The sequence below is a fragment of the Lepisma saccharinum genome, chromosome 6, assembly GCF_977018435.1.
Source record: "Lepisma saccharinum chromosome 6, izLepSacc3.1, whole genome shotgun sequence".
In the NCBI taxonomy this organism is placed as follows: Eukaryota; Metazoa; Arthropoda; class Insecta; order Zygentoma; family Lepismatidae; genus Lepisma; species Lepisma saccharinum.
In genome coordinates, this window is record NC_139234.1 from 94814968 (window position 1) to 94824883 (window position 9916).

At 37.3% G+C, this 9916-nt stretch overlaps 1 protein-coding gene across 1 annotated transcript; it reads right to left on the reverse strand.

Annotated features, from left to right (window-relative positions):
* Positions 1 to 8961: 8961 nt before the first annotated feature.
* LOC145989167 (protein CFDP2-like) lies at positions 8962 to 9354 on the reverse strand. The gene has a single exon (XM_083124461.1). It carries the CDS (start codon positions 9352 to 9354, stop codon positions 8962 to 8964), a length of 393 nt encoding a protein of 130 aa, XP_082980587.1.
* Between the last annotated feature and the right edge of the window lie 562 nt (positions 9355 to 9916).

Below are 9916 nucleotides of genomic sequence, written 5' to 3' on the forward strand. Positions count from 1 at the left end.
GTATTGCGTATCTTGCATGCGCAACCTGAGCCCGAAACAATTATGTTAAGAGTCGGGGTTCGTATCAAAGGGTTCAGCTTGTTCAAGTTGCAGAAAGTCTGGACGTGCATAGAACAGAGACCTTCTTCAGTTGTTGACACGTATCAAAATTACATCTGAATGCATTTTCTCTCGTGCGAGCAACCATTTTCTTTCACACCATGTAGTTGGAAAACTACTGGAAGATGTGCAGTTAGCTTTCAAATTACTTCTGTAAGCTCTTCTAACACCTGATCATCCTCACTACTTTTTATTTCTGCACACCATGTAGTTGGTAAAATATCAAAACATATTACATTCCTAAATGTTTTCGGTTAGATTAGGCTTGTCAGGTTTAGGGCTGTTAGCATTAAAATTACTTCCGTAAATACTTCAATAATTGATTTTGTGATTCTGGACTTCAGCACTTCTGCAATTCTCACCACCCGATGAAAGTAGTGGCAGCCAAGGAACACTCTCACCTTTCAAGCAAGGGGGAAATAGGGTACATAACAAATTAAATTTAAAATTCTGATTTAGTACTCCAACATAAAGAATAAGCACCATGTGAACAAACTTTAAATTTTAGAAATTCCAATTTCTTCAATCTTGAATTCCATATGCACATGTGTGTGTGTGTGTTTAGATAACCTAGTTAGGGTGCATTTGTGATTTCCATTACATGTGTGTACAACTATCAATTATGAGTGAAAGTAATCTTAACTTTTCTTCTTTCTTTTACAGATGTTCCCAGTGGTTGGATGCTGTTGTAAGACCAGTCCTGGAAGTTCTCAATTCGAAGAAATACGGTGCAGTGTCTATACATAACGTGAAAGTGGTTTCAGCACAGATTAAGTGACAAGTTGTAACGTTCCCTTTCGAGCCGTGATCGTCGTGATCAACACCACTATCTCTCCCTTCATTTCATTTCCTCCAATTCCAGGGGACGTTCCGTTTCAGGGCTGCCAATATTCCTATCAGCACATATCAACAGGTGAATGACTACGAAGAGCGACGCATAGCGTTACGCAAAATTGGGAAGGAAAACATAACAACTGATGAGGGAAAACGCTCAAAATCAAAATAAAACAAATAATATATTTTTAAAATCATCATTGCTTAGCTGCATGGCTGGGGAGAGACCTGCGCTCGATCGCCAGCTCTAAACTTCGAAGGAGACGAAGAAAGTGAGCGGAAACATCCATCGCGACACTTTAGGCTGCTCTCATACTGAACTAGGCTTTGTGGCGGTTCCTCTCTCGAACCTTTAGGCCACCCTCTGTCGTCAGCGTCCTCGAGCATAAATCGCCTTCGAAAAACTATACAATCGCAGCTATTACATTAAAAAAAATCACGAAGACAAAGCGTCCATCCTCATCTTTACTTTCCTATTTCCTTCAATCACCTTTCAATATCCTATGTCATCTGTTTCTTCACCTCGGCTAAAACTCAGTGGGCTAATGGGATACTCTGACCCCTCTCAGGTACGGGTATAGTAGTAGAAATACGTGGGATATGAAGCTTCGACTGTTATGTACTAAATCATTTGACAGGCTATGGAAAAGGGAGATTTTATAAATGAATAACATCTGTTTCCGAAGAAAGGTCTGCGTCTTCAGTAGGCTTCTTTATGGGCAATTATTTTCCTGAAGATGGATTATTTTCAAGATACTTTTATAAATTTACATCTTAGTTACAGATCTCCATAAATAAAGGACAGAACAAATTTCTTTCTAATAATTAAATCTACGCGACTTTTGCAGTTTATTTACATAATATGGATCAAGCTGTCATATCAGTTATATAAAGACGACCAGGCGCTTGCTTGGAACTTTATGAACGCTCCTTGACATAATGAAGCATAACTTTGACGCAGTGGCGTGGCGTGGATTTTTAAAAGTGTTACCGGTTTTAAGTAGGACATTTAAGGGAGACTTGGGCGCCTCCCCACCTCATGCCCCCCCCCCAACGTCTTCCAAGTAGTTCATATAATATTAATCTGGTACGTATGCAATTCAATACTAGATTTTGGTAAAGTTATTAATCAGGAAAAAAAATGTTGACATAAGGACTAAAGTGAAATCGCAAACATTGGTTGTTGACACAATAATACGTAATTTGATACTTACAGAAACATCGAAGGCTACTTATAGAGCAGATCAATCCGACTTTGAAAATAGTTATATGATGCTGGGATCCCGGGTTCGAAACCTAGCTTGGGCATGGGCGTTTGTGATGTCTATTCATCAATTTAATCATATCATCACTCATTCCCATCTTCGCAAATTAGCCAAAAGTGGCACAAGCGAAGCAAAATCAATCAAATCAAATCAAAAAACTTCTATGATGCTGTCATAAAGAGAAGTTTTTCATTTGAATTTGAATTTTTGGGTGCGTCATGGTCATGGTCCATGTTATCCACATCTGAATTCGACACGTTTTTTTTTTCACCCGAAAATAGAGTACATGGCTAACAAAAGAGTTTCGACAACTGCACACATCCACATAACCACGGATAGTCGTTATACCACGAAACATTGAAATGTCGGTCATATCCAGCAGACGACTTGGTTTTTAAATCGTTCAAAATAGGCTTTGGCCTCCCTTTCGCCACAATTTCGATTTTTTCTGCAATATAACGAACCGAAAGATTGCTTCAAAATATCTTCTACCGCACGATTACACACACTGTCCAGATAGGATGAACCCGGAACTCGGAGCAAGCTTCATTAATTAATTTACAATGCCCGAAAACAACATAAAGACGAAAGACACCAGTCACAAAACTCCCACTGCACAGTCCCTCCCACAAACCGTTGTTTACTTTTGTAACACGTGAAGCACCCTCCTTGCCCCCTCCCCTCTCAGCATCGGCCAATCCCCAATATTTCCTTCGGAACCTGCAAGAAGTCCAGTTCTACTAATGTTGCCATCTTAGTTCTTTTGAAACCAGATTTGCCCAAATCGCGACTTTTCGTTTCAAATAAGACATATGTAGAGTAGATGTAGTCTTCATGTGTTTCCTAACTACTCCCACTCCCATGTTTCGCTAAATCCACTGAAATCTCATTTCTGACACCACTACTATTTCGTATATTTTACGTCCTTTGCTACCTTTAAGGCTTTCGCTTTATAGGATAATCGTGACGATGAGGATGCATGGTGAATTATTGAAATAAAATTATTATTTCTTTGTGTATGTAATTATTAATTTTTATAATTATGTAAGTAAAATAATAACAACGAACATTGAAATAACCATTTCTTGCTGAGGATTCGAACCTGCGATACCTGACACTTCAGAGCGTGCTAAGATAACAATCGGGAAATTATGCTTGTAAGTATTGTTTTCACCCAAAAACAGTTCTACCACCACAACATTGCTTCAATCCGAAATTATTGCATTCCTGCGACAACGTATGTCAATCTCAATCAGTATTATCAACAATTATCACAAATTCCTGTAACCGAAATAATATTATATGTGTGAAATATAGAATTTTAGGTTGACATTTTTAGAAGGACAGCGGACCCCTTGACCATACCCATCCCTCTCCTCTCCTTCTCGCCCATGATGTCGAAGAAGGACAAAGAGGACTTTCATAATCGCTGATATTTAGTGTAAATACAAATTATCACTTGGTAGTTTGCTTTTGCCCCAGTGTAATTTGATTTTTTTAAATTTTGATTTGGCGATTTAAGTCCACTTCACGAACAGTAATGCTAATCGGGACAGTTTAAAGTTGGATCCGAACCACTTGTGCCTCCACCGGGTATCGAACCCGGAATCCCTTGATTCTAAGGAGGCGACGCTACCACTGCGCCATCGTTCCCCAGCGTGACTGGACACCTTCAGAGTAAGATAGACCCGATTAGGCGACTTAGCTCTTTTCTGTCAATTGAATATGGCTACATTGGTATGTTTCCGGTACACCGGCAACTGCGCCGGCTAAACAGGCATACCATAAACCCTCCTCCTCCTCCCGCGGTCAGTCTTTGCCGCAACGCGAAGTCTTCCTTGCGTGGGCTCAGGGCTCTTTCCTCATGTTGCCTGTGGAGGGTACCGGATCAGTTCTCCTCTTCGCTTTTGCCGGCGTCAGAAAAAATGTCAGTCTGCAATGTTTACTTTACGACAATATGACCAGTTTATGTACGTAATAATATTTTAAGACGGGATCTTCAATTCTTTATATTTTGGTGTTACCTGCGGTAACAGCGGCTACATACACGCCACGCCTCTGCTTTGACGTGACTGGCGAAGGTTTTAAGTATTGACTCCGATTTAATATAAATTGGACATTATGGTCTGGCTTCAAGATATATGCAGAAATACAAACTGCTATAATTCATAAAATATTAGAGACATCGACTTGATATCGGGTATGGCAACATGTTAGCATGTTCACAGGGCGAAACCTAACCATGCCAGATATCAATAATGAATAACCTGATCAATAAATAATAATCATGGAGACGAAATAATCTGAACTTATTCTTCCGTATGATGACATGTTAGCATGCCCACAGGGCGAACCTACTCATACGGCAGAATAACATTAAGTCCTGTTGCATAATGCATATATTACGTATAAGTTTCGAAGAGATGAAACTGAACTATCACAAAGGTTGAAAGAAATCGTAAATTAACTTATTCTCACGCATGGTAACATGTTAGCATGTCCACAGGGCGAACCTACCCATGCGTCAGAATAACAGTAAGTTCTGAGTCGAAATTTAACATTATTTTGTGAAGATTTTATTTAAAATTTCAGAAAACTTCAAAATAAAGTTGAAATGAACTTATTCTTTCGTATGGTGACATGTTAGCATGTCCACAGGGCGAACCTACCCATACGACAGAATAACTATGTCTCTAAGCTAATTTGGGAACGAAGACTGAGTTCTTGAACCCTCCCATAAAGGGAGCTGAGTATTTAAGATGTTAATCCATCGGAGTCGGTGATGAAAATGCCCCAGAATTAGGTTCCGAAGCTGTATTTATACCCCCACATGTCAAGCAGAGCGCCTCCCGTGACACAAAAGATAAACATAGCTACAGCTGTGATATGCAGAACTAATTTGTGTATAATGGCAATATTCTAAAGATTAAACAGTATGTTCCATAAGGTTCATTTTTCTATGTCTAACACAACAGTTATGATCCTTAAAGTTTCTATAATATTCTCTACTATAAAGTTGTCACATTCTTAAAAACTTCTTTCCAATGTCCATAAGGCTTATATTACTAATAACTCCAACTGAAATTTAGCTCTTATGGCTTTCATAATAGTTTGATTCTAAAACTGAGAACACATATTTTTGACTAATTGTCAACAATGAAAGATTTTGCTTTCAAGAAGCTTGCAAATAACAAATTCTAAACTTCTCGAATGACAGAATTAGGTCATTAGTTCAACTATTAAATATCTCATCTTTCATAATGTTTTTATAGTGAATATAAAAAGTAAAATAATTAAGAATAATATTAAATATGACCGAATCTTTGATATGGTTCGGGAGGATCATATCAAAGTGTGAAGTGAAGTAAAAGCTCATAAGAGATTAATTTTACTGCCCCACTGTGCAAAAAGATGTCCTGTTGTGGAATATATTCTAATAATCAACCATAAACGTGTAAATATGTGTTTCCATGCTCCAAAATCTTCTGATGGTGAAATATTTTCTTGATATATAGTTTACGTCAAGATGAAAGTAATTGGTGAGTGCTTCGATTCTTCAAAAGTTCAATTCTTGTTGTGGTCATTTGCCAAGGTAACTTAATATATAAGATAGCGCCATCCGAAAATTGCCGATCATGCACGAGCGCGTGACGTCTTATGGGAGGATCGGTTATGCTCGGTGCCCCTTCGGTTATGTTCGTTCGGGGCTTGGCCGAAGCAAACAGCCGCTATAATTTCTATGCGAGGTTCAGAGAGGGAAAGTGTATTATTACTTTGAGGAGGGGGAATTATTAATTATCGAAACTTCGGGATGGTATTGAGGCATTCCTTTAATGATTAGTAACATGACTGATTGATTGAGTTGGTGTTTCAACAAGTCCACTTTATGCACAGAAAGGCTAATCGGGACTGGATCTACAGTTTAAAGTGGGATCCGAACTACTATGTCCCTTCACCGGGTATGGAACCCGGGATTCTTTGATTACAAGGCAACGACGCTACCATTGCGCCATCGGGGAGGCACTAGGAGTAACCTAATTGAAAACTCGCAAACGTATTGTGAAATTCCATACTTTTCGAAATTTTTGATCGATGTGTTACAAAGATAGTTGCGCATGTTCTCATTTACAGTCTTCGTACTATAATCATAGTATACCATAATTTTAACATGCTAAAGAAGAATTGCATGAATGAAAGAGTTAAAAAGGAAATGATCTTCTTCTTATAAGGCGCTACAGCTCTTTATGGGCTTTGGCCTGCTCAATTACATCCTTCCACTCTTCTCTACTCAACACACATTTCTTCCAGTTCTGTATCTTCAGTTTTCTTATGTCATTTCTGACATCGTCTATCCATCTGGTTTTGGGCCTTCCTTGTGATCTTGTAGCAATAGGTCTCCAATTGTAAATTTGTTTCACAATTCTTTCTTCGGGCATTCTTTCAGTATGACCCAACCAGCTCAATCTTTGTGTTTTGATAAATCTTCTTATATTTTTACTCTTTATTAATGTTTCAAGCTCTTCGTTTGTTTTTATTCGCCATATATTATTAGATTGTCTCGTTGGGCCATATATTTTCCTTAACATATTTCTTTCAAATATCATTAGTTTTCGAATTATATCTTCTTTCAGCACCCAGGTTTCGCAGCCATATGTAACCACAGGTCTTATTATGGATTTATACAGCTTTAATTTTATTTTTCTGGAAACTAGTTTGGATTGGAATATCCTCTTATTCGCATAAAATGCTCTATTTCCAGCTGCAACCCTTTCTTTAATTTCTTCTTCGATTTCATTCTTTCCATTTACTATTGACCCGAGATATTTAAATGACTGTACCTGCTCTATGTGCATTGTATCTATATCCTCTTTTTGTTGTTGGATTTTTCTTCTTGTACACCTCATATACTTTGTCTTTTTTTCGCTCATTATCAATCCATATTTCCTTGCCTGTTGCTTTAGTTTCACTAGTGAGTCCACCATTGATTGCTTAGTTTTTGTAGTAATTACTATGTCGTCTGTATATGCACAGATCTGTCTTAATCTTGTTGAAATGTTTCCTCTGATTTCCAACTTCTGAATTATTTCATCCATGACTATGCTAAATAAAATTGCTGATAATGGGTCTCCTTGTTTTACTCCTCTATTTATTGCAAATTTCTGACTAAAATAATTGTTTCCTTTTACTACTGCTGTAGTGTTTTGTAATGTCATCTTTATTAATCTTATTAGTTTGTTTGGGACATTAATTTTCTTTAGACATGTAGGAATTATATTTCTATTTACTGAGTCAAATGCTTGCATAAAATCGATAAATAAGTTATGCAATTCAATATTCATAACGTTTTTCGTATATTTATCGCAGTATGAATATATTGTCAACTGTAGATCTATTTGGTCTAAATCCCATTTGATATTCGCCCAATTTGTTTTCTGTAATTTCGGAGATTCTATTTTGTAGAAGAATTGCAAAGATTTTGTATGCGACATTCAAAAGCGTAATTGGTCTGTAGTTATTACACTGCAACCTGTCTCCTTTTTTAAAAAATGGGCAAATGATACCATGTAACCATTCTCGTGGCATTTCCTCTTTATTCCATATGTTGAGTATCAAATTATAAATATTATTCCTTATCATATAACCTCCATGTCTTATCAGTTCTGCTGTGATATTATCTGAACCAGGTGGCTTATTCATTTTTAAGGATTTTATGATTTTATTTACCTCCTCATATGTTGGTATTGGAGTTTCTGTATCATTTTCCAATTTTTCGGATATTTCATCTTCAGACGGTAAGTGTTCCCAATTTAATAATTCCTGAAAGTACTCTTTCCAACGGAGTAGTACTTTTTTTTTCTCAGATATTAATTCTCCAGATGCATCTTTACATAATAAAGTTGCATGAGTGTAGTTCCCTACATGAGATGTCACAGCCTTAAAAAAAATTCTTGAGTTTTTTCTTCTATGGTATTCCTCAATCTCTTTGATTCTATCATTTATCCATTCTTGTTTCTTCTCTCCGCATACATTGTTGGCAATTCTCCTTTTATTCTCATATTCTTCACAATTTGCCCTTTTGTGTCTCTGTAAACATCTTTGTCGTGCAGCATTTTTCTGATATATTACCATTTTACATTCATTATCCCACCATTCATTCCTTGGTTTACCATCTTGCTTTTGTATTACTTCAGTTGCTGTTTTCAGAATGACTTCTTTGAGTTGTTTCCAATCTTCATTTATATCTTGGGTATCAATAAAGTTTTCCAAATTTTGGCTCATTTTTTTCTATATTGTTTCAGAATTGCTTTACTATGCATATTGCTTTTATTCCATTTTATCTGTTGTCTTGGAATACTTTTTCTTACAGGTATTAATTTCTGTTTGATTACTGCCTTGACCAAAAAATGATCCGAATCACAATTCAGACCCCTCATTGTTTTTACATCCTGCACCATTTCTTTTTTATGTTCGTTTACTAAAACATGGTCAATTTGGTTGGTAGTTTTCCCATCTGGGGACACCCAGGTACCTTTATGTATCTTTTTATGTTCATACTGTGTACTCATTACAGTCATATTATTTGCAATAGCATAGTTGCATACTAATTCTCCATTATTGTTGGTTATCTCATGCAATGTATGTTTACCTGTTACTTCTTTATATGCATCCTCTTTTCTTATTTTTGCATTTAAATCTCCCAACAGGACTATCAGGTCATGTCTCGGGGTTTTATCTTGCACTACTTGCAGTTCTTGCAAGTACTTTACTTGCAGTAAAACTTATCTTTAATGTCATCATCTTTCTCTTCTGTTGGAGCATACACGTTTATAAATGTCACATTACAGAACCTTCCCTTCACTCTAAGTTTAGATATTCTTTCGCTACACGGTTCAAATCCTAGTACATGTTTTACCATTTCTCTCTTTACTAGGAATCCAGTTCCGTGCTGACCCGTAGTTTCTTTACAACTGTAATACACAGAGTATTTGTCTTTCTTGATTTCTCCTTGCCCTTTCCATCTTACTTCCTGTAATGCGACTATCTGCAAGTTTGTTGCTAAGACTTGGTCAGCTATTTCTTGCATTTTTCCAGGTTTTAGCATAGTCATGATATTCCATGTTCCTACACAGATTATATCTTTCTTATTCCTTTTCATATGCCTAGGTCGTTTTCCATTAATCCATCCGGCTTTCTGTAATTGAGCTCTTTTAGCGGAAGGTTATTTTTATGAGACCAGGGTGCTGGCCTAGTGCTCAACCCCCATTTCTTTGGAGGACCAGGATTTTCTGTTAGGGTTTACTCCCTTAGCTGATAACACCCAGTTTAGGCGCTGGATACTCGCCTTCACCCTCCTCCGTCTGCTATAGCATTGGCCCGCCGAAGCGGGCCGTATGATCTTTTTTGCTGCATTGCCCAGGGGTCACGCGGCTAACAGCCTTCGGGGACGTGGAGGTAGGATTTGTTGGTAGTATTGGTAGTTGTTCCTCAGTATTTACAGAGTGTTCATATCAGCATCCGAAAACTCCCTGAGACCATACCAACCTTTGACCCCCAAGGAAATTATCGTTTCATAGATTTATTTTGTTTATTTGTTTCACTCCGCTTTTCTGCCACTTTGGGCTAATCACGAAGACAAGATAGTAAAATATCACGTAATTGCCTTCTAACGAAAAATAAAGGAAATTACACTTCTTGAATAAAATGTATATTCCGATTTT

Bases quoted from the DNA above. Each gene is read 5' to 3' on its own strand.
- LOC145989167 (XM_083124461.1), bottom strand. From the start codon at position 9,354: ATGAAAAGGAATAAGAAAGATATAATCTGTGTAGGAACATGGAATATC.